Source organism: Salminus brasiliensis, chromosome 2, assembly GCF_030463535.1.
Source record: "Salminus brasiliensis chromosome 2, fSalBra1.hap2, whole genome shotgun sequence".
NCBI classification, from domain to species: domain Eukaryota; kingdom Metazoa; phylum Chordata; class Actinopteri; order Characiformes; family Bryconidae; genus Salminus; species Salminus brasiliensis.
The window spans coordinates 33,711,453-33,736,266 of NC_132879.1; the positions used below are offsets into that span (position 1 = coordinate 33,711,453).

General features: G+C 42.7%; 1 protein-coding gene across 1 annotated transcript; it reads left to right on the forward strand.

Annotated features, from left to right (window-relative positions):
* The first annotated feature begins 977 nt into the window (after nucleotides 1–977).
* syt12 (synaptotagmin XII) lies at nucleotides 978–23,323 on the forward strand. The gene is made up of 8 exons (XM_072672423.1): nucleotides 978–1,278; nucleotides 11,464–11,517; nucleotides 11,627–11,820; nucleotides 13,194–13,574; nucleotides 19,329–19,544; nucleotides 20,422–20,542; nucleotides 20,678–20,811; nucleotides 22,000–23,323. The coding sequence occupies exons 2-8, from the start codon at nucleotides 11,475–11,477 to the stop codon at nucleotides 22,171–22,173; spliced, it is 1,263 nt and encodes a 420-aa protein (XP_072528524.1). The 5' UTR covers nucleotides 978–1,278; nucleotides 11,464–11,474; the 3' UTR covers nucleotides 22,174–23,323.
* The last annotated feature ends 1,491 nt before the right edge of the window (nucleotides 23,324–24,814 follow it).

The following is a 24,814-nucleotide window of genomic DNA, read 5'->3' on the forward strand; positions in this document are numbered from 1 at the left end:
ACAGTTTCACAAGCGTTATCCTGCCCGCTTCAACAAAGTTGCACAGCGCAGCAGCGTGCCGACAGTGCCAGTCGCAATGATGGAGACGCTGTTCTTCCTATTACAGCTCAGTGGAGCAGCACAGCGGTTTTGAAGCTGAGCTTTAAAGCAGGACTGAGCGATCTGTATTATTGCTCCTGGGCTCCCGCTAGAGGTGGGGAGTGTAATTCATTTTCACACCACCACCATGAATGCAAATTGTACTTCTGAGGACCCCCTCTTGGACACATGCATTTTGTTGCTGTCGGACAAAAACCTTGGATGTCCAACTTTCTTAACTTTCAAAGGAGCATTATGGAGCATTTCTATTGGTCCATTCATCATGACCTCTGAACAGCCGGATTCACTAGATTTCACATCATGTCAAAAAGTGTACAACAGCAGAGATGGAGATACAAGGTTTTTGAGTGACAGTGACTATTTGTGGAAAAGCTGAAGGGCAGTGAAGTATATTTTAGTGAAGCTCTCATTTTAAGATCAAATTGCTACTTAACGTTGATAATGACATAAATACCCATAACTACGTCCTCTCTGTGGTGAGGGGGCGTGGTCAGTTGTACACATACACACACATACACATACACATACACACACACACATACACACACACACACATACACATACACATACACATACACATACACACACATACACATACACATACACACACACACACACACATACCCATACACACATACACACACATACACATACATACACATACATACACACACATACACACACACACACACATACACATACATACATACACGCGCGCTTTTTCATGCTGGCCAAGTTCGACCTGAAGAAATAAATGTTGAGGAAATACGGGAGCACCCTGTCCCTGGACACGGTGTGTGTGTGAGAGAGAGAGAGAGAGAGAGAGAGAGAGAGAGAGATGCTGCGTGTGTGGTGGAGCGCTAGAAGTTGCATTGCAGGGGTGGGACTCCTGCATTCGGGAGGAGCGCTCTCTCTCTCTCTCTCTCTCTCTCTCTCTCTCTCTCTCTCTCTCTCTCTCTCTCTGCTCGCAGATGCAGTAAAAAAAAACAGCGTCTTCGAAACGGCTCGTGCAAAACCCGACCGACCCAAACACAACAAAGCGTTCCGGCAGCGTCGACCATGTCCTCGTGAGGCTGAAGCTGAGCCTGTCCGCTTTTTGATGGAGAGAGGCGCGTGAGGGCTGCAGAAGGGAGAGCGGACTTTCCCCCCTTCGTTGCACCAAACAGAAACTCCTCCAAGGTAAGCGCCAGCCCTCCATCTCCTCTCCTCTCCCCTCATCTCCTCTCCTCTCCTGTCCCCTCATCTCCTCCTCTCCTCTCCCCTCATCTCCTCCTCTCCTCTCCCCTCATCTCCTCCTCTCCTCTCCCCTCATCTCCTCTCCTCTCATCTCCTCTCCTGTCCCCTCATCTCCTCTCCCCTCATCTCCTCCTCTCCTCTCCCCTCATCTCCTCTCCTCTCCTGTCCCCTCATCTCCTCCTCTCCTCTCCCCTCATCTCCTCCTCTCCTCTCCCCTCATCTCCTCTCCTCTCATCTCCTCTCCTGTCCCCTCATCTCCTCTCCCCTCATCTCCTCCTCTCCTCTCCCCTCATCTCCTCTCCTCTCCTCGTCTCCTCTCCCCTCATCTCCTCTCCTCTCCTGTCCCCTCATCTCCTCTCCTGTCCCCTCATCTCCTCTCCCCTCATCTCCTCCTCTCCTCTCCCCTCATCTCCTCTCCTCTCCTCCTCTCCTGTCCCCTCATCTCCTCTCCTCTCCTCCTCTCCTCTCCCCTCATCTCCTCCTCTCCCCTCATCTCCACTCTTCTCCCCATATCTCCACTCTTCTCCCCATATCTCCCCTCTTCTCCTCTCATCTCCTCTCTGCTCCTCTCATCTCCTCTCTGCTCCCCACATCTCCTCTCTTCCCCTCTCCTCCTCTAGCCCGTCCTATAGAGTGTGAGCGTGAGCACAGTCCTACAGTCCTACCTGCAGATATGCTCCAGCTATCAGGAGCATCAAGGAGCTATCAGGATGCTCAACTCCGGGCATCCTGCTGCGTTTCAGCTCTGCTTGCATCTGTGTGTGATCTCAGCTTCCCAGCTTCCATAGTGCCATCTGCTCTAAACTTAGATGAATAAGCTTTGCACACATTCCACACCTGACTGCTTTTTTTGGAGGCCAGTCTTGACCTGCAGAGGCTCTGAAAAGTAAGAAATAAGCTGCGGAATTAGTGTGGAGATTGTCCACGAACTGATGAGGATTGTGTGCTGAGGAGGCCTGTGTGCTGACCATGGTGTTTTGCATCTTATGAATCCAGCCACCGCGTCTGTCCTTTTGTATGTGAAAAAGCTTTACCTGTTGTTACAGATCCTCCCACACATGACTGGTCAGGGCAGGCCTGTCCTTTTTTCCTGCAGGGTCTTCTGAAAGTGATAGCAGAATACTTTCACAGCATATGGTGTTTTGCTTCCAGCCAGACACACAGAGAAGCTCGGGAACATGGGGGTGCACCCATATGGCTGTTCAGTTCTGAGTTCTACCTGCTGTGTTGATATCCGGCCTTGGTCTGTGCGAGGATGTGCTGATGGGGATATTTGCACTGCTGCACACTTTTTAATAACCCATTTCTCCCTTGATGATAGAGTCATAGCACTGCTCGCAAGGTTGTCATGGTCACCACCATCCTGCAGCCTCTCTACTCCCTGCCCAGTGCGTGATTAGTACTGTTTGTGGTGGTGCTGCTGGTGCTGGTCTACTTTCAGCTCTCTGGATTCCAGATGGAGTATTGTAGTCATGAACATTAGGCTGCATGACGTAGTCGGACGCGGTCCGTACCTGTGGGAAGCCGTGCCCCAAAATCCAACATTATTGCTTTACACCTATTAAACACCTATTACACCTATATAACCATAGGACATGTTAACAATATAAAAAAATACATATGGATCATGTTTAAGATCCCATTTTTTGATATTGTACAAAAACAATATCAGTGTGTGTGTGTGGGGGGGGGGTCTTCAGCCAGAGTGCTTATTAGTTAACACCTACACATGACCACACTCTACTTTAAGCCCTATGGATTCCAGATGGAGGCTTGTAATCGTGAACGTTGGGCTGCATGACGTAGTCAGACACGATCCGTACCTGTGGGAGGCGTGAGCTCCACCCTGTTTGTACCGCTCGCGGTAGAACAAGCACACAGACTGGGCTGCTATTTTTAAACCTGTGATTGATCTGGGTGGTGATTCACTGCGAGTGGGAGATTCCGCTGAAGTTTTCTTCTCCGAGCATCATCCCTGAGCCTGGCAGGAAAAAAATGTGTGTGTGGTTTTATATATTTATCTGAATAAAAATGACCTGTGGGGAAAAAAAAGACAAACGCAAAATAGTGACTGAGATTAGGGCTTGGTTGGGGTTTGTTTTAGGCAACATCGTCATTGTACCCTATGCGAACATTTGAACACCCTGTTGCAGATCAGGCCTGGGGCATGTCTCACCAGCTGTGATTAGAGACTGAATTTAATTTCCCGGCTTTGTACGTATACCCTGACTCTTCGCAACTGTCTAAAGAGCTGGAGGAAGAAACGAAGGTAAGCAGTGCCCACAAGGCAGGGGACAGCCCTAAGGAGGAGATTTTTTTAGCTTGGGGTCTCCACAGTGTAGACTGTTATTGAGAAAAGGCAGTTCAGGGGAACTGTGGAGGTCAAGAGGAGATCACTGCCAAGAACCTGCAGGAAGATTTAGCTGAGTCAGGAGGGTGGTGCACTGTTCCACTGTGCAGCATTGCTTACACAACCATAATCTTCATGGAAGAGTCATAGGAAGGAAACCTTACCTGCAGCAGAACATCTAGACAAGGTGAGTTTAGGAAACGAACGCTGTGGACTGCTGAAGTCAAACCAGAGCTGTTTGTCTACAATCAGCAAAGTAACTACAATTCATGAAAAGAACAATGTAGCAGCTTTGAACTATGAACTATAAGGTATTGACAGTTTTGCACAGGTAATGGAAGAATGAAGAAACAATTGATGGGAGATTTTTAAAAATAGCAGCAAATTATTGATGCAAATGTCAAGCTATCTGTGAAAAGGCTAAAGCTAAAAGAAAAATGGCAAGCTAGCTTACCCAAGCCATCCCCCAATATCCAACATTATTGCATTACAGCCATTTAACACACACACAAACACACACACACACACACACACACACATATATATATATATATATATATATATATATATATATATATATATATATATATATATATATATATAATATGCATAGGACATGTTCTTCTTATAGTTACATATTGAAAATATATATGTGTCATGTTTATGACCCTGTTTTTTGATATTGTATAAAAACCATATCAGTGTGTGTGTGTGTGTGTGTGTTTGTTTGGAAGAAGGCATCTTACAAAGGCATACCTTTCAGATTGAGAATGGCCCCCACCGCCCCGTTTAGCCACAACACAACTGTGTTTGTATGTGTGTGACTTTGTCTGTGCACAAGTGAGTGTTTGTGCTGTGCCACCGCTGTGCCAGCTTGCAGTGCGCGTGTAAATGTGTGTGTGCGCGGTGATGGAGTGTGTGTACTCGGCCACGATGCAGTTAACGTTATCATGACTCATTCTGGAGATTAAAAGCAAAGTTGATTTATTAGTGTGTGTTCACTAGCTTTGCTCCTTCACTGGAATGAGCTGACAGTGCACACCCCACCCCACAGCCAACAGCCCCCCACCCCCCCTCCCAAGCCCATCGGCTTCCCTGGCTTTTCTCACAGCCCCGGCTCAGGCCCATTATTATTGATCACTGCTGTTTTAGAATGGATGACCAATAAAGGGAAGTACACATTTTCATTTTTCCTCAGCAGAGGCAGCCTGTGTCTCACTCTCTCCATTAACCTCAGATTCATCAGCGTTTGAAGCTGCTTTATTGACATGAGTGAATTACTGCATGCTCTGCCTTCCCAGCTGTGCTAGGCTCGGTTTCTGACGACAAGGGATGGGAGTGAAAGTCCTACATTTGAAATTCCTAGTGGAATTGTGCAAAATGCAGAACATATGTTACTTTAAAGCAACGTTATATGTGAGAATTGGTACTTCTTGTTCCTGGACTTAGAAAGTGTAATCCGCACTCTGATACACCCCTAAAAGACACACTTTACACATGCATTTGCTGACAGGCCCAGAGATTAATCAGACAGACAGAATCATTATTTAAGTTAGAGAAGCATGTGGACTGACATGGTCGAGTAACAGGATTTTGCATGGTTGTGACTGTGAGGTTATGCAGTGGTATGCAGCGGTAAGCGTTGTCCTGCCCGCTTCACCAAAGTCATATAGTGCAGTCAGCAGCATGCCGAGCTCAGATTAGCAGCGATAATGACACTATTCTCTGTATTACAGCTCAGTGGAGCGCCACAATAATTTTGAAGCTGATCTTTTAAGGTACAAATGTTACATAATGATGCTTTAACACATAAACACACACACTAGCATGTTGTGTTTATCCAGAAAGTCATTTTCCAGCACTCTCTGCATGACTGTGTGTGTCTCCATCTGTGTTCCTGTGATTGCCACACAAGCGTTGACACTTCCCACACACACACACACTCACTCACTCACACAGTATATGCAGCACTGTAATATATTGCACTGCAGAGCTGACACTGTAATCAGATCATTCTGACATATGATCATTCTGATTCAATCATAACTTCAGTGTTCATTACCATACACTCTTATGTACATTCTCTCAAACTCTCACACCTCCCTCTCACACTGTCACGTGTCCTCTTCTATAGCTCTCTCGCTCTCTCACACACATGCCCACTTTCACACAGCTTTTTAGCACTCAAAAACAGCCCTCATTATGAGTGTGACTTCTGCTATTTATACTCACTCACTTGTCAGCAGGAGGGCTTGCTTTAACGGAAGTGGGATAGGGATTGCGTGTCGTTTCATTGAAATATTCCAGTAGGATCTGAATGTCACTTTGCTGGTGTGAGTCAGTGTATTGTGGGCCAAATCTGGCCCAGCTGTAAAACACAAATTGTTAAATTTACTGTAAAAATGAACTTGGCTGTAAAAAAAATAAAAATCTCTCTGTTTTGTACTGGCCATTAACCCACCTGTTCAAAGCTCCCCCAAGCACTAGCAATGCTCACGACACTAGGAGGCTAAGGACTTCACACATGGTAAACATGGTAAAATGCACGTGTGGGGAGAACGGAGCTCAAAGCATGATTTGTCTTCACTGCAGTGAATTACACTCTCCATCTTTGTACAAAAATACTGCTGGAAATGAACAACCAAAACTTGGGTTGACTTTGATAGTATTCCCCTTAAAGATGCACATTTCTCTGTGCTTATTATATGGTAAAATTATGGTGGTTAGGAGATATTTACTACATAAAATGGTTTTGTCCTAGACTAGGGGCCTCCAGGTTTTCCTGACTTCAGGTTTTCATTTAAACCGAGCAGGAGCACATCATCAAAAACATGGTTTGAAATTATTTGAATCTGGCAGTAGTTCTTTACTTTGTGTCCCAATTTCATGGTAAATGGACCAATAGAAATGCTCCAAATTGACATTAGTTTTGACGTTTTTCTCCTTCTTCTTTAAAGTTGCCGTTTTGTACTGCTGTGGCAAACACATTTAACATTTTTCATGACATTTAAACTGAACCTGCATGTACAAATCTTTATACAGCATTTCCACTTTGGCCCAAACTGGCCCAGTTGTATCCAGCAGGGACTGTGTTCCAGTATCTAGATTCAGAGGAGGTCATCACCACCATTCATCAGTAGAATAAGTACTACGTGTAGGTCAGACCTGGCCCATGACTCGTCAGTGTCAGCTTTCAAGCTATTCAGGTGCTTTAGACCCGTGTCAGTCTGACCCCAGTCTGTGATTCCACTCCTGTGCATCAGTGACCTGCATTTATTCAGCTGTGATAACCTATGAGAAAGTCTAGTAACTGGACATTTTTACTTTGGAATTGGATGTAATGGTACGTGGTTGACTGTGTGTCAGTGCAATGTTCTGCATTAAGCACCCATATATAGTTCCTTTGAAAAGCCTCTAGCACGTGGTGTAATAGCTAGCTGAGCATTTAGGCTTGAGAACAAAGTAATGGGATTTTTGTTAACACATTTTTCAGCTTTTCTTTCTTCTTTTTGCCGGCTTCTGAACAGAGATGCGCCGCGAAAGTGACCTCCCCTGAGTTTCCAGAGAACTTAGAACTGCATCCATAAGCATGCAGGCAGTTCAGCAACATCAACAACCCCAGGACATGGTGTGAATTATGAATGAGTGATTTAACACCAATTCTGCTGTTTAACCATAACATCCTTATTAACCTGGTTTGTATAATATTCTATTAGTACTCTGTAGGCTGTGAGGGACCAACGTGGAAAGCCTAACTATAAGACAGAAATAAGAGCACACCCTTTCGAGCACTGTACGCTGCAGCATGTATTAGCGGTTGCTATTTCTGAACATTTGTAGGCTATAAGTGTCATCCTGCTTGGTCACAACCACCCCCCCATTACAACACACGCAGAGTCTCCAGTCATATTCTTTTTTATGCAAGAATAGGAAAAGACTAAATGTTGAACTGATTGTGATGAGGGAAAAAGAAGAGACTTACTGGACTCCATATTTGGAGCCCCTCTGATGGCTCAGAGGCTTGAATAGACACCTGTTAGAGATCAGCCTATTCATTCATTGAGATTGCTTTAAAAAAACTCAAACACTGGGGGCTTTCTCCTCAGAACTGTTTGAGAAGCCATTGTTTCAAACATAGTGTTAATTGACATGTTTACCAACCAGTAGTGATAAAAGCTTAATTTAGTTAACCTTGCCCGGGAACTGTGATTGAGTAACTACCAGCTGATTATGTTCGTGGGAGACATTTATTAGATCCCAGTGAGTCCCCGTTAAAATCTCCATCTCATTTTCTACTCACACAGTATGAGGCTGTAATTCGTTCAAGTAGAAGGACTCATGGAGGTGAATCGGTGGGTACCATGGATGCTAATTATATTATATCACCTGGAATATGACTCTAATGATTCACCGGAACGCTAGAATGAATATAAACATGCTGAAGGAGTGGTTTTATCTGCCATTCAGCGCAGCATACAACAACAATAACAGTGCCTTATTATAATTAGAACACTAACTGTGGTAGTCCTGCTACCTCCCAGGTTCAGTCAGCCCCAGAAAGTGTACTGTACCTAGACTCAGACTTTAAACATGGGTCATAAAGCATAGTTGATAAAAAAAAAAAAAAAAATCTGTAACTGTTGTTTACATGGGATGCCAACATGGAAGGGATGTTTTATGATAGGCTTATGCAAACAATTTTATGATAGGATTATTCAATTAATATATGATTATAATATATCAATCAATGGCTAAATGAGATCATCGTCTTAACATTTGATCTTAATGCTACAGTGATCATATTTTTGTAAAAAAAAAAAAAAAAAAAGGATACTGGAATCCACCATAGTTATCCAGGTATCCACCATAGTTAGGATGTCATGGCTAGGTGGTTTTAAGTAGGGCTAAGTTCTTGGACTGTGGCAGTGCATATGTGTGAGGGTGGAAATAGCTCTCAAACCGTGCAGCTAGAGTATGTTAACGTACATTAATACAAGAATAAAAATTTGCATATCTGACCAAATCATCTCCTTTTAGTTCAACTTACACCACAACATCCTAGCTACGGTACATACCTGTGTGTCTCCAGTGTCCTCTTTAGTGAAAACCAAAATATGGTCACCCTAGCATTTGGATCAAATGTTTTTAAGACGACGATCAGCACACATTCAACCAGTCCAAACGTTTGACTGGTACTGTGTATAAATGACAATATAAATGACAATTATATAATATAATATAATATTTGACCGTGGAGTACTTCTTAGGAAACGTCACACGAACAGTGATGCTTCTTGTGGTTGACAGTGCTTTCTGCTTTTCCGCTTGAGAATCATGAGAATCACTTTTGACCGGTTCCTTTCTTTTCTGTGGAGTAAGAACACTGAATATAGCCTTGGCTAGAGAGATCTGTACATATACAGTCTGCTAAAGGTTGGGCACACTTAGCAAAATGACACACTTTTAGTGAAGTAGTAAACCCAGCCTCTGCAGCTAATGAAACATTAAACACTATATTAACAGTAAATCCTCTGTCCTTTATAACAGAAAATGAATCAGTGTGGCCTGAGCACCCCACAGAGCCCCTTTGCAAGAAATCTCTGCTTGCTAGCAGTAAGAGGTCTTTCTTACATTTCCTTGCAGAAGGCCTCTACTTCTGAGATATTCTTGGGTCATTTTGTAAGCACAGCTAGTATAAGGTATATCCACAAATTTATCGAAAATGTGTAGTCGAGAGGACTGTGATCTGTGACTGTGACCAACAAGCTCTATTCCGACGCCATCAGTCCACAGCAGTTCTGTTGCCAAAACTCATCTGACTTCTTTAGATGTTCTGCAGCATACGTCACGCATAGAGTCGTGTGACAAGATCACAGTTAAGGTTTCCATGAAGATTATATTTGTGCAAGCAATGCTGCACAGTAAAATAGTGCACCAGCCTCTTGCCTCAGCTCAATGTTTGTGCAGGGTTTGGTCTAAAAGTTTATATGGGGGGTTTGATATGCCTGTCTTACAACCATACAAACATTTCTCTCTGAGAGATCTTCCAGGATCCTCCACACTTCCCTTATGAACTGCCATTTCTTAATGGCATGCCTCACTGTAGAAGCTTATAACATTTGGCAAATGTCGAGGCGGCAAACTTTACAGAAAAATGTTCTAAATAAATACAGTTTACCTGATTTACTAAGGATTGAGTAGATAAAGTAGGTGCTGAATGGTAACTGTACCTCCATTAGGGGGCGCTGGGAAATACTTACACTAACACACTCATGTACTGTTTACTGTTCAGAAATGCATTAATAATGGAACTAAACATTTTTCATGTACATGCACATATGGACAAAAGTATTGGGACACCTGCTCATTCATTGTTTCTTTCGATATCCTGCTGTTGTTGGAGTAACTGTCTCTACTGTCCAGAGAAGATGGCTTTCTACTAGGTTTTGTAGCAGGAGCATTAGTGAGGTTGGTAAGTGGAGAATCAGCACCACACCTCATCCCCAACCGAGAAGTGTTGGATGGAGAACCATCATTCCAGAGAACACCAGAGTTCCACTGCTCCACAACTCCACAGCTCAATGCTGGGGGCTATATATTTCCTGTAGCCTAGGCCTGGCATTAAGCATGGTGCCAATAGGTTCCTGAGTTTAGTACTGAGTTTAAGCTGTGTGTATGTGTGTGCACTTGCACATCTGTGTCAGCAAGGGTTGTGACTTAAAGAAAATGAATGCATTGATTAGGAGGGGTGTCCACAAACCTTGGATCTATTGATGCTGGCACTGATGGTGATACATGAGCATGAGAAAGTCTAGACATAGACCCAGGCCTAGGTTAGCATAGAGAGCATTTATTTCTGTAGGGATGCAAATGTAGTAGGATTTTCCAACGAATGCTGAGCATTTTTTAAAGCAATGATCTGCAGATACCAGTGCGATTCCGATGTCAGTTGCATCTGTGCATCCTTTGTGCATACCACTGTGTTCTGAGTAATTTACCGCCATTCCTCTTTTCTACCATTCTTTAAATGAAAAGGCTGTGACAGTGTGAAGGGCTGACGTTTAAATAAACAAATGGACTCAAGAGGTTTCCACATGACAGTGATGGACTATGTGTGTGTGTGTTTTTTTATGTGTGAGCACTGAGTGGCTGTGTGGGCTGAGCTGTTGTCAGTGTACTGCAGTATCAGACTAAAGGCTCGCCTTTACACTTTCCTCAGAACTCAGGCTTTTTTTTTCATCTCCCTCTGCTTCTTTCGCCTCTTTCCCACTCTTCTTCTCATTAGTGTAATGTTCCTGTCTCTCCTGCCAAGGGAGAGTGGGGGGTGACTCATACCATCTCTCTCTCTCTCTCTCTCTCTCACACACAGTTGCTCTCTCACTCACATTGTCTCTCTTTTGCTGTCTTCTCTTATGCGTGCACACACACACACACACACACACACACACACACACACACACACACCCCTCTTTCCCCCATCCTTCTTTGCTACTATCACATTATACATTCTAAGTGTTTTTCCTGCTTCTGCAGGAAAGTCTGTGACTGTGAGAGAGACCCCCAGAAAACAAACATGCTGTGACTGAACCTTTCTAGTGCACATTTCAGTGGGAATGATATTCATATGCTGAGTCAATCGGGCAAAGCTGTCTTTCTCAGATACTGAGCGCTTTATTCAGATGCTAGTCCCCTCTCTCTGTAACTGTGCTCCAGAACAGGAAGATCTTCTCTGTCTGACTCCGCATCTCCATCTTTCTGTGCTTGTTTTTCCTCTCCAGGCGGCGGGACCATGTCCTCAGTACACGGGGACATCTCTGAGTACCATATCAGCGGTGAGAAAGAGAGAGAGAGGAAAAGAGAGAGTTAAGTACTTATTGATATGTATTGTTTGCAACATGCTAACAGAGGACGTGTGTGTGTGTGTGTGTGCTTGTGCTTTAGTGGTCCGCGATCCGCCTGCCTGGGAGGTTGGTGTGTATGTGCTGGGGTTTCTTGTTCTGCTGCTTGTAGTGGGACTAAACCTGTGGAAGCTATGGAAGTCTGGCTCTTTCCCTGCCCCCTCCCCGTACCCCAATTTTGACTACCGCTACCTGCAGGAGAAATATGGAACCTCCTACTCTGAAGTCAGACAGAAGGTAGTGCGGTTCTTTTCTTTTCGCAAGAGAAAATTGTGAACCACAGGCTCTCAGCCTCCATCATCCTTGCTATGAGAGAGCTGTCTGTCTGTCTGTCTATCTATCTATCTATCTATCTATCTATCTATCTATGTTTCTGTCTGTTTATCTATATATTTGTCTGTCTGTCCGTCTATTTCTGTATTTGTCTGTATATATATATATGTCTGTCTGTCTGTCTGTCTGTGTGTCTATCTATCTATCTATCTATCTATCTATCTGTCTGTATATCTGTCTGTCTGTCTGTCTGTGTACCTATCTATCTATCTATCTATCTATCTATCTGTCTGTATATCTGTCTGTATATCTGTCTGTCTGTCTGTCTGTGTACCTACCTATCTATCTATGTTTCTGTCTATTTATATATATATTTGTCTGTGTCCGTCTATTTCTGTATTTGTCTGTCTGTATATATATATGTCTGTCTGTCTATCTGTCTGTCTATCTGTCTATCTGTCTGTCTGTGTGTCTATCTATCTATCTATCTATATATCTGTCTGTCTGTCTGTGTATCTATCTGTCCGTGTATGTATCTATCTATGTATCTATCTACCTATCTATCTATCTATCTATATATATATATATATATATATATATATATATATATATATATATATATATATATATCTGTCTGTCTGTCTGTCTGTCTGTCAGACCTGATCTAGCTAATTAGTGTCTGCAGACGTCTTCCATTAAAAGATGAAGCAACATGTTAAAGCCCTGTTCAGACTGCAGCCATTCAAGCTGGAGAGGTACTCAGTGATGAGAATGAGGTTTTTACAAGCCTGACCTTTACAAAGCCGAAGCGAATGAGCTTTTGTAATTCTCTGAGCCTAAAGCTCCTTCAGTAATTGTAGTCTAGTTCCACATCAAGGTAATGTAATAGCAAAACACAATAGACATGAGCTATGTCTGAAAGTATGCCCTATTTACTGTATGGCACACTGTTTTCGAAAATGTGTAGTGTTGTCTGAAAGCAAAGCATAGAGGTTGGTGTAGTGTAGTAGGGTTTGATTATGTGGGTAAGCACACCAGGCAAGAGTCCTAATTCTGCATTCACCTACTCAAATGTAAGTTAAGAGCATCCAGTGCGGTCTAATACCAGGATCAGCCTGATTTTACCATGATTTTACAACAAATTGTGCCGCATGTAGCCATGTAGAGTGGATGTCTGTCAAACAGGCATATCCCCTACAAATTTCAGAACAGAACATTCTCTGGTGAAACTACTTCAGCCTGATAGCTTTAGAAATGAGTGAGCACTACACATAGCACAGAGAATAGATTACATAGTAAAAATGATGTAAAGACTGATGCATACTCTCCTCTCACAGTGCATTGCAGCCTCTAACCACCGGAGGGCGTCAACAGCAAGCCGTAAGCCTAGCCTGCAGCTAGCCGATACTCCTGATGGCTTCCGGGAGCTGGGGACACTGGAGTTGATGAGCAGGGAGCTGGAACAGAGTGGAGGCGGCCTGAACCGCTCCATCTCCACTGATTCGCTCTGCTCCATATCCTCCATCGCCCACACCTTTGGCCACGACTTCACAGTGGGCCAACTGGAGGTGACACTGGAGATGGATGCACGGGCCTCCTTGCTGCACATCATGCTGCACCAGGGCAAAGACCTGCTGGAGAAAGAGGAGGAGAACTTCCCTGGCTGCTACATCACCATCACTCTGCTGCCTGACGAGATCAACGTAGGGGTCACAAGGGTGAGGAGCTGAAATCACTGGCACATGACATACTTTTAAACCCAATTACACACAATACAATAAATAGTGCTCTGTACAGGCCTGTCAAACTGCTCTATAGTGCTCCATACAGACCTGTCAAACTGCTCTATAGTGCTCTATACAGGCCTGTCAAACTGCTCTATAGTGCTCTATACAGGCCTGTCAAACTGCTCTATAGTGCTCTATACAGGCCTGTCAAACTGCTCTATAGTGCTCTATACAGGCCTGTCAAACTGCTCTATAGTGCTCTATACAGACCTGTCAAACTGCTCTATAGTGCTCTATACAGGCCTGTCAAACTGCTCTATAGTGCTCCATACAGACCTGTCAAACTGCTCTATAGTGCTCCATACAGACCTGTCAAACTGCTCTATAGTGCTCCATACAGACCTGTCAAACTGCTCTATAGTGCTCTATACAGGCCTGTCAAACTGCTCTATAGTGCTCCATACAGACCTGTCAAACTGCTCTATAGTGCTCTATACAGGCCTGTCAAACTGCTCTATAGTGCTCTATACAGACCTGTCAAACTGCTCTATAGTGCTCCATACAGACCTGTCCAACTGCTCTATAGTGCTCCATACAGACCTGTCCAACTGCTCTATAGTGCTCCATACAGATCTGTCAAACTGCTCTATAGTGCTCTATAATGGCCTGTCAAACTGCTCTATAGTGCTCCATACAGACCTGTGAAACTGCTCTATAGTGCTCCATACAGGCCTGTGAAACTGCTCTATAGTGCTCTATACAGGCCTGTCCAACTGCTCTATAGTGCTCCATGCAGGCCTGTGAAACTGCTCTATAGTGCTCTATACAGGCCTGTGAAACTGCTTTATAGTGCTCTATACAGGCCTGAGAAACTGCTCTATAGTGCTCTATAAAGGGTGGGTGCCTTGGTCTAGCACAATTCATCAGTAAACCTGTTTAATTATTTAATGGGAAGTGACTTACACTTGTTGTTTATAATGCAATGCTATAGGTGCATTCCAGATATACTACACAGGGGGGGAAGGCGGTGTACCACGTCGCAGGAAATTGCAGGAACATTTACTCATTAGTCACTGCATGTCTGTTTGTTGATGTGTTTCTTGATGACATTGCAGGAAGTATTTCATCACCTGCAGTTCCTTTAACCAATGTCCTGTGCTTAGGTACTGCTTAGGGACTCTGTGAAATGGAATGCAGCTTATCAGTTGTTTTCTGTCATGTAGCTTGATTTTGAAATGTTGGACATGCTAGAACACAGTAGCATAATAGAGACTTTTCCAAAACATTTTCTGAGCAGCTACGTGAAGCCACGTTTATTTATAAAGTGCTTTGTAAGAACAGGCACTGTTGCAAAGCAGCTTCACAAAACCCAGACCAAGACCTCTAGTGAGCAAGCCAAGCCAGAGGCAACAGTGGGAAGGAAAAACAAGAGGAAACATTAAGAGAAACCAAGACTTTCAAAAGGGTTGCCCATCTTTATCTGTCTTTCACAGAATAACAGACCAAATAACCCAACCGAAGCAATAGGAAAGATGAATAAAAGACTATGTGAATATAGAATAGTGAATAATAAACATAGAAAAGGTGCTGTTTAAGGAGTGAGTTCATCTATTCTTGCTAGTAAGAGTCCATGCAGGTAGCAGTCTAATGAGGAAGGTGGTTGGTGTATGCTGAGTTGCAGTTGCAGGTGGATCCATGGTGGTAAAGCTGGTTTGGAGGGCAGGCAAGCCTTATTAAACCAAAACCTTATTATGGTCAGTCTTACACATCAGTATGGGCAGGAAGAGCTCAAGCATACAGTTTGTGTCATGGGAATATCCAAGAAGTAAATATCATGCACTGGAAAAGATTAAGGCTTATAGCTTATGTGTGAAGAGTACCAGGATGAGTTTGAGTTGAGGCTGAGACTGTGCTGGACTGCTCTGTAATGTTCAGATAATACACAAGATCACTCTGACAGATTACATACCCTATAGGAAGCATGTGTGTGGGGGGCATATGGCTATTGAAATTGCTTGTCATTCACACGAAAGCAGGGTTGAGCCAAAGGAAGCTACCGAGGATATAATGGTTTGCTTGGCTGATGAATCGAAATATAGTCTACAAATGAATCGATTAGAGGAATAGCCTTGTGTTGCACGTCTAAGCGGCACCCCGCAGAGCTGCAAGAAACAGTCCCCCGAACATCAGTCACGCGTGTCTCTCTCAGTAATAATGAGCAGCAGTGGTGCTGTATTAGAGCCGTGCACTGAGGATCATAATGCAGTCCAAATGGTCCTTATTCAGCCAGCAGCAGCATTGGCAGAGAGAGAGAGAGAGAGAGAGAGAGAGAGAGAGAGAGAGAGAGAGCTGACATAAGCATTTCTTCTCAGCACAGTCCCAGAGCAAGAGAGCCGTCACTCTCCTCCTCTCTGCTCTTAGTGCATAAATATGGATGAGAACCTGTCACAGCATTTTAAAAAACTCCAAACTGACAAAGCTCAGGGTTCCTGCTCAGAAGCTGCTGAAATGCAGATATAGACCTGATCCTTGAAATTCATTGTCACTGAAACTGGCTGATGTCTGAAAAGGGCAGACTATAGTCAGATTTCACCCTTGTTTGATAAGGACTCTAAAAAAGACACTGTCAGTCCAACGCTCTTATTTCTCTTTCATTAATTTCTAAAAATCCTCACAACAACTGTAGTTTGCAGTGAAATCGAGCTTACTGTTAGATTCGATGAGATCTTACAGCAAGGCACTGCAAAGCAATATTTCTCACTTAGCCAGATGACATAAGCTCAACGGTGAGGACTGTCCAATAGGAATGTTCCTCAGCTCCTTTCTTAGTGACAGACTTGCCTTTAGGCTCAAGTTATCTGGCTAAACTGGTGAATTGGTCCTTGTGCTTTATAGTTTTAGATTTGGGGTGCGTCCAGAAACTTTTCCTCCTGCTCCTCTCCTACACCGGCAGAACGCGGACGAATCGAAGAGAGGAAAGGAGCAGGAGTAATGGCGAGAATGAGCAGTGATGGGGACTGTTGATCCCTTTCAAATATGATGTTGACTGCTGATGAACTAAGCCTATCACGTTTGCTTTCAGCACACCCCTAGTACTGCCGAGCCAATTGCAGTTGCTGCTGTGAATCTATAAACACTAGGGCCCGGTTGCACCAGCTGCATGCATGTTCAAACGTAGGCTAGTTTGTTTAGGTTTACTAAAAAACTGATTGCACCACACAAACTAGTATGTATGTAGGAGTTACTAAATATTTACACCTCCCCCTAAGCAGGTGTAAGTTGGGACAAAGCCGTTGGCAACCAAAATATGGCCCATTTGGAGCCATCTAGATTCTTTAGGTAACTATGATGTGGATATCTACGCTTGATTTCGGTTCAAACATCAAATTATGCTAATAACTAATCTACTTTCTACTTGGAGCACCAGTTAGCATTAAACTGAGCTCTACCTCTCAAGTTTATAAGTGTAAACATCACACTACATTATGCTCCCACTGGGTTTGCGTATAATGTAGAAGGGACGAAATGTAAGAAATCTGCCGTTTCCATGGCAGTGTGTTGATTGACAGATCATACATTTGTTGTCTGGGTCACAGAGGAGAGGAGGAGGCTCGGTAGTAAAAGCAGTAACTTTTAGGGTTTTGGGTGCACCCTTGCTTTTCTGCTCTGTCCTTGTCATCTTATTATCCCCCCCTGTGTATATTTAGTGGCCACGCCCCATCATCATTGCCCCCAGTTGTTCCTTGTTTGTTAAGTAGATTTATACACCTTGTATCATCTTGTTCTCTGCTTGGATTTGTGTGTGTTTGTTCTCAGATTCACGTTTTGCGTCTTTATTTTTGTACTTAGTTTTTAGGTCTACTTGTTCTAAAGGCCTTAACACTGAATGATAATAAAGGATCACGCTTGAAAAGCTACTTATTTTAAATTTGAAATTTAGAGTTTTGACTGGTAAATGATTTACAAGCTCAGATAAATTCTGCAATTTCACGCAGTCTGCTCTTCATAAGTTCCTCTTGTGTTTATAATACTACTCTTTGCTTGGCTTCTTCTTTATGTAGGTCACTGTAGGGGGGATTCCTAGCTTTGTAAGGAACTATGGTGATGTTGGCCTTCCTCCAAGCACGTCCGCTCTGGAATACCTAATCATTTTGCAAAGCCATGGCTGGTCTTGGATTGTGGCTGGACTGGATCTATATTCAGAATAGAACAAGTCTTTTGCAAAACAGTTACAAGGTCTTATTGATTAATATGAATAGATAAGGGATGTGATAGTTTGATGTTTTCAGAGTTCATGGAGACGAGGCTCTAAAGGATTTTAATCCGGCCTTGCTTATGATGGTTACATCACACAGAAATAAAGGTGCTTCAAAGGTGCGTCAAACACCGGCCAATGCCGCCTCTGTCTGAGCAGGTGGTTGGTGTTTACAGGCGTGACACTGGTTGGCGACGTTGTGGAGAAGGTTCTCTGGCTTCTGCCCAGTTTAGTCTTGGTACTATTCTAAAGAGCTGAGGGCAGCACTGCTGGTTTTTCCTTTGCTGACACAAAGCACAATCAAGCTAGCTTGCTTTCAGTCTTTTGTGATTAGGCCATAAATTGTGGAATTTGTTGGACACTGGGTGACAGTCAGTTAATCCATTAGCAATGTCCTCATCCAAAGGAAAACAAATTGGATGTTCCTAGGATGTTTAGGGCCTAGGTTTTCTTATTTAAGAGTGGTTATTAGAAAAGTTCAATTCAATTAAATTTTATTTACATATGGCTTTTTACAACAAATGTGGTCACAAAGCAGCTTTACAGAGATCCCGGTCCAAGCCTCTTTTGAGCAAGCTAGTGGCAACAGTGGCAAGGAAAAACTCCCTTGGGTCGAGAGGAAGAAACCTTGAGAGGAACCAATCCATCCTCCTCTGGTCGACGCTGGGTAATAATAAAGATTAAAACGTGAATAAAAATAACAATAAAACAAAACTGAATTAAGAAAAATACAATTGTAAATGTGGCATCAAGCCAAACAAAATAAAAATGTGAGTCACAATGATAAAGTTCATGCAGATAAACAGTCAGAAGCATAGTCATTCAGTGAGGTGAGGATGAGTCAATGCGAGGCCCCAGAGCAGGACAATGGGCAGCAGGGTAGTGGAGAGCCAGGTCAGGCAGAACCAGGATGGAACAGTCAGAACTGGGAATCTCAAAACATGTGAAAGAGACAGAAAGAAAACAGAAAGGAGGGAAAACACAAGAGGTGGGGGGAGGGGGGTTAATATAGCGTGATAGGATCCAATAAATGAACTTCAGCAGCACTATCAGCAGCAAGCAGACAGCAGGGGCAGCTCAGCACATAGGGGAGAGAGAAGGAAAGATAAAATACTGAAGTGTTTAGGAGTTTGAATAGGCTGATGAAGGAAAACCTATTCTGTTCTATTCAGACAATTATATTTCACCTTTGGGAACACCATAAAAATATAGTAAATGGAAATTTGTGTTTCTGTTCTTTATTGGAAGTTAAGTGATCTGTGGCAGAAATGTAGCAGCTTAGATTGTCTGCATTTTTATTAAGGCACCCTTAGTGAATTGTCAATCAAATTGGCCTCAAACTTTCCTATTTTTACAAGTTATGAAAAGCAAAAACCTCAGAAGGTGCTTTTATTTTTGTGAGCAATTTTCTGTCAGACTGTATAAAGGCACTTTTCAGCTACATCGCTGTGGCTAATTGATGTGTTCTGAAGTCCCGGCCTCTCCTGCAGATCCAGAGCAATGCTTTCACCGTGCTGTTTGATGAGCGCTTCTCCGTCCCGCTGGATCCAGCAGCTTTAGAGGATTACAGCCTGCGTTTCGCTGCATTTGGGGTGGACATGGATGAGCGGAACATCAGTGCAGGAGTGGCTGAACTTAAACTGTCCGATTTGGACCTGTCCATCCGGCCCTTCAATGCCTGGCTCTATCTGCAGGACATTAACAAGGTTCTGAAAACCACTTCAACACAATGAACCACTATTCTCTTGTGTACAGTTACTTCATGCTAAGAACATGACACATACATGTAACACCCTGGACACTTTAATCCTACATTTTATCCTACATCTCTGAGATTCACTTGTAGCTATTTGTGGTGCTTCAGGTATCAAAAGCAAACAAACTTTCCAAATTCTCTTTATCTCTAATGTATTTGTTACTGTACTTTTTAAAGACTGATCTATGTAAATAGATTCCTTATTATTTTAGCATGAACAGGCAGAGCAGCACTGCTGTAGGCTGAATAAGTGTAAGACACTGGATACTACATATAGCACATATATGGAAAACCAGACAATTAAGGACAATTAAGTTTTCTATGATATGAGTATTTTAATGTTACATGATCTTGTGTAGGTATAGGTTCACATTTGAGCATCTCATAAGATTAGATGCCTGAAAACAAAAGCCTTGATCATTTGAAGAGCAGATATCACAGCAGCATTAAATGACCAGATGTTTAAAAAATTCTGATGAGCAATTCTGTGTTGATTAGCAATGACAAGAGCCTTTTTGATATTACATAATACAACAAGCTTCAGGATGCAGGAAGCTAGACTAAAGAGGAAAGAGAATGACTGATGACATTTGAACTCGGCTGTATGGTAATTGCCTATTCTTGGCCTGGGAAATTGTCCTTAAGGTCTCATTTCTGAATGTCTTGGGCATAGCATTTCTCATTATTTAACACACACAAGCTGTTTAATGCTGAATATTCAGCTGCTTCTGTTCATGTCATTTATTTAATTGTTTTGCTTCACAGTGTTGTTTAGTATCTCTGTCTTTCGTTGAGTGTGACTCGGTTTCGTGTACTGCTATACTCAGGCGGTGGATGCTGTGGGGGAGATTCTGCTCTCTCTCAGTTACCTGCCCACTGCAGAGCGCCTCACTGTGGTCGTGGCTAAAGCAAAGAACCTGGTCTGGACCAATGGCAAAACCACTGCAGGTCAGCGCAGCCACACAAAGCTTCTTCTGTTTTTCCAGCTTAGTTTGGAAAGAGCTGTCACTTTCCTTACACCCCTTCTCCCCCCCTCCTTCTGACCTGCTTTTGCTGCCTAACATGCACTGTTTTTTTAAACAGACCCGTTTGTGAAGGTTTATCTCCTCCAAGACGGCAGGAAGATCAGTAAGAAGAAAACCTCCATTAAGAGAGACGACACCAACCCTATCTTCAATGAGGCTATGATTTTCTCTGTGCCTGCCATTGTGCTCCAGGTACTTATTAAAACGCAGAAGACAGAGCTACTAATTTCCACATTAGTAATTAGTCCTGACTAAGAATCACGAAAATGGAAATGAGGTAAGTAAGTAAGTAAGCAAGTGAGTAAGTACTTAGTGTTGCTGTTTGTCTTGAATCAGAGGGAGTAGAAAGCAGCATACGTTATGATTGATTGTTGCAGTTAATAGCTTGATCCCAGCTGAGCAGAATGACAAAGAGGTTCTAGGGTCCCTGCCCAATTAGTGCTGCTTTGATACACTTGACCTTAAGGGGACACTCCAGCCAGACTAGGAATAGGAAACCCCTTCTGATGACATACACTATAGGTCTAAATGCTTGTGGACACATTTTCAAATGAATGCGTTCATCTACTTTCAGTGGCACCCCACCCATTACTAACACAGATGTCCAAATGCACATACATAGCTTTCGTACTTCTCTATAGGGACTAGATTGTATAGTACTGTCAATAGAATAAGGCCTATTGGCACCATGCCTAGAGGTATAAAGCCCCTCAGCATTGAATTGTGAAGCAGTGGAACTGTGTTCTCTAGAATGATGATGGTGCTCCATCCACTACTTTTGGGATGAGTTGAGGTGTTGGGGATGAAGAGGGCTGATGATCATCTAACATCCTGACCTCACTAACGCTCTTGTCGCTGAATGTGATTAAATCCTTAAATAAAATTAAAGCCTTCCCAGGACAGTAGAACAGAGACAGTTACTCCAACAAAAGCATGATACACCATTTTATAAATACCCTTGATTTCAGAATACAGAAGTGAATATACAAGTGTCCCAATACTTTTGTCTGTATAGTGTATATTGAATTCAAAACGACCTACAAGTACAACTGCTTTGGTGTGGGAGTTTGGGGCAAATGCAGAAGGAGGCCAGAAGGCTAATGTCACTAGTAGGAAGCTAGAAAGCACATTTTAACCCTCCAACAGCCATATTCAATAGAATTAACCATCATAAGACCTTTTTTCAGTAATAATAAGAGAGAGTTAATGTGTGGGCCCACATAACTTCATTTGGTTGTGTCTTGCAACCCTATTCTAGCATCAAATGTATGTGTGTGCATATTTTATGGGCTGTTTTGTACAGTGTCTGATTGTGTGTGCACCCTGTGAGTTCTCTCTGGCATTGCCTGCATGCGTAATGCGTGTGCTCTGCATGTGCAGGACCTGTCTCTGAGAGTGACGGTGGCTGAGAACACAGATGACGGACGTGGTGAGAACGTTGGTCATGTGATCATTGGGCCAGAGGCCAGTGGCATGGGTATCACTCACTGGAACCAGATGCTGGCCACGCTGCGGAAACCCGTCTCCATGTGGCACCCGCTCCGGAGGACCTAACCTGATCCGCGCGGTGCCTGCTGTCTCACTGACCCAACCAGAAAGACTTTCCAAAAGGTCTAGAGAGCGTCTTTTTTCAGGAAAAAAAAAATCATTGTCTTTTTAAAGCAGTGGTACAGTCAGAGCCACAGAGCAGCTCTGTTCCTGTAAGACAAGGACTGAGACTCTGCCTGTCTCTGCTTTAAATCCCAGGTCCTTTTATCCAGGTTTAAACGGTCTTCATTTGTAGCAGTTCTAACAGGGTGGCTGACCAGAATACGAAGGCTGGAAAGTGCCAGTCAACACTGCATTGTAGTCATTCGTTCTGTTGTGCAGTTGTGTTACGAGTTGCTGTAGCCACTTTCTATCCATGTAAAGGTTATTCTTACTATTACTATTATTATTACTGTTATTATTACTCAGTGTTTTGCTTTTATACTCAGTCAATAGCAATAGATCAGTGTGTATGATGGATGGGCCGTGTGAAAAAATGGTGGAATGCTCTGCATTGTAATATAGTTAATTTTTTTTTCACATTCTCCATGTACTTTGTGTTTTCCTGCATTTAACTTTTCATCATCTCTGAATTTGCCATCTTGTGACAGTTTTTATAATTATATATATCATTTTTTGAAGGCTTTGTTCAGTTTTCACAGATTTTTGGTTGCGTTCTACCTGCAGGTGGAAAAGTGGTCTTCGCCTCCAGTCATTTTCAACTACAATGAGTAGTTTGGCAATAAAGTTTCCCTCCTTCAAGAGAAAGTCACATTACACATTACACACCCAATAACAGAAGATGCAATCTGTCACATGGCTGGTTAGCCACTGTTGAGGTTTTTTAAGAAATATAATTTAAAAATACCCGAGTAAGCAGATCTATGTTTTCTTACTGTAGCTGTTCTCCACTAGCCTGTATTAAAGTATCACAGTGCAGAGGTCTGTTTCATAACTAACACACAGCTTCATCCTGTGCCAAACTCACCACTAGAGAAGCAATATTTTCATTTAGGCTTGAGTCTACATTTAATGTTTGTGATCTTTGATGAGGTTAAAAAGTAAAAATGAAACAAACAGACAAAAAAAAAAAAAAAAAAGAAGAATCATTTTCCAGTGCATGAATGTGTTATGGATATGACATTCTGATGTTCCAATATAAAACTCTTTAAATAAATTAATGCCTCAGATTGTTTTGTTTTGGCATTCATGGCAGCAATGTATTGCATAGCCAAAGGCAGCTAATCGTGACTGAATGTACTAATTATTTATAGGTATAGTAGTAAAGTAACAGTGGCTAATGCATGACAGCAGTGTTTTCTCATAGAAGACAAAGCAAGTAAGCCTAACGCACAGAGTCAGTATCAACCTTATGTGGCCCCATCTGAGGAACACATCGGAGTTCGCTTATGCTGTGTATAAATGTCTTAATTTTATTCTAGTCAGATTTCTGGGTGTGGTGTTTATCAAGTCACAAATATGATACATCATTCAATGTTTTGCATCATTTTCCTTGTTCTAACACAACAGAAAACATCCTTACAGCAAAAGGTAAGGTTGACAATAAGTTGAGAATGAATTGAATAAATTCTACCTCACCAAACCTTTCTTCAGAAAAATCTGCCCACCCTCACTAACACTCGTCCCTGAATGCAATCAAATCCTAACAACAATGCTTCAAAATCTAGTAGAGAGACATAAGCAGGATCAACTCTTTCCTTTGATTTCAGAAGAAACAATGAATGGGCAGGTGTCCCAATACTTTTGTCCATATATAAATCAACACAAGGTTGGACCAGGTGCATTTGGTAGCCATCAACAAGCTTCTGGCAGAATTCCAGTTGGATATTTGACCAGTCTTCTTGGCAGAATTCAATTAAATTCTGATATAAAAATAAATAAATAAATGACTTCTGTAGGATTGAGTTTAGAACTTGCTAAAGCTTAATCTTAGCCTGCTTTAACCATTCCACAGTGATGTGTATTGTGGGTCACCCAACTGCGTCTATGTTTCAGCCGTCAAGCTGATGGTTTGAGGTTATGCTGAAGCGTTCTCAGGTAGTCCTTCTCAAATATTTCATCCACTTTGTGCAATGTTCCGCTGGCAGCAAAACAGCCCCAGCACATCCACCACCATGCTTAACAGTTGGTTCAGTGTTCTGAAGGTTGAAGGCCTCACCTTTACTTCTCCAAACACACCTCTTGTCATTATGTGGCCAAACCATGACAGTTTCTCAATCCATGGCGATGCAAAACTTGACTGTAGACAGTAACACTGGGGTTTCAACAACGTCCGGTTCATGGCAGGCCTGTTCCTTGGTGGTTCTTGGATTGTTCCTGACCATCTTTTTTTTTTTTTTTTTTTAGAAATGGCTCCAAGGTCCACAATTATCCTGGTCTGTGTGGGTCTGTGTGAGTCAATGTAATGAGTGATGTCAAACAAATTCTTTTATGTGGAACAGAGAAGCTGCCAGCTGTAGTCAATCATGATCACTAAAAGAAAGAGGCACTGGCCTTTTAACCCTAGAATTAAAAAAATGGGGACCAAATCACTGAAAACCCATTAGTCACTCTCCGTGAGCGGAAACTTCTGACCACAATCAAACATTGTAAGGACTTTTCCTTTTAATGCACATTAAGCTATAGACTGTAATAAAACAGACGTTAT

Bases quoted from the DNA above. Each gene is read 5' to 3' on its own strand.
- syt12 (XM_072672423.1), top strand. From the start codon at position 11,475: ATGTCCTCAGTACACGGGGACATCTCTGAGTACCATATCAGCG. The intron at 11,821-13,193 runs GTAGTGCGGTTC...CTCCTCTCACAG, and splicing joins ACTCTGAAGTCAGACAGAAG to TGCATTGCAGCCTCTAACCA. The intron at 20,543-20,677 runs GTCAGCGCAGCC...TTTTTTAAACAG, and splicing joins CAATGGCAAAACCACTGCAG to ACCCGTTTGTGAAGGTTTAT.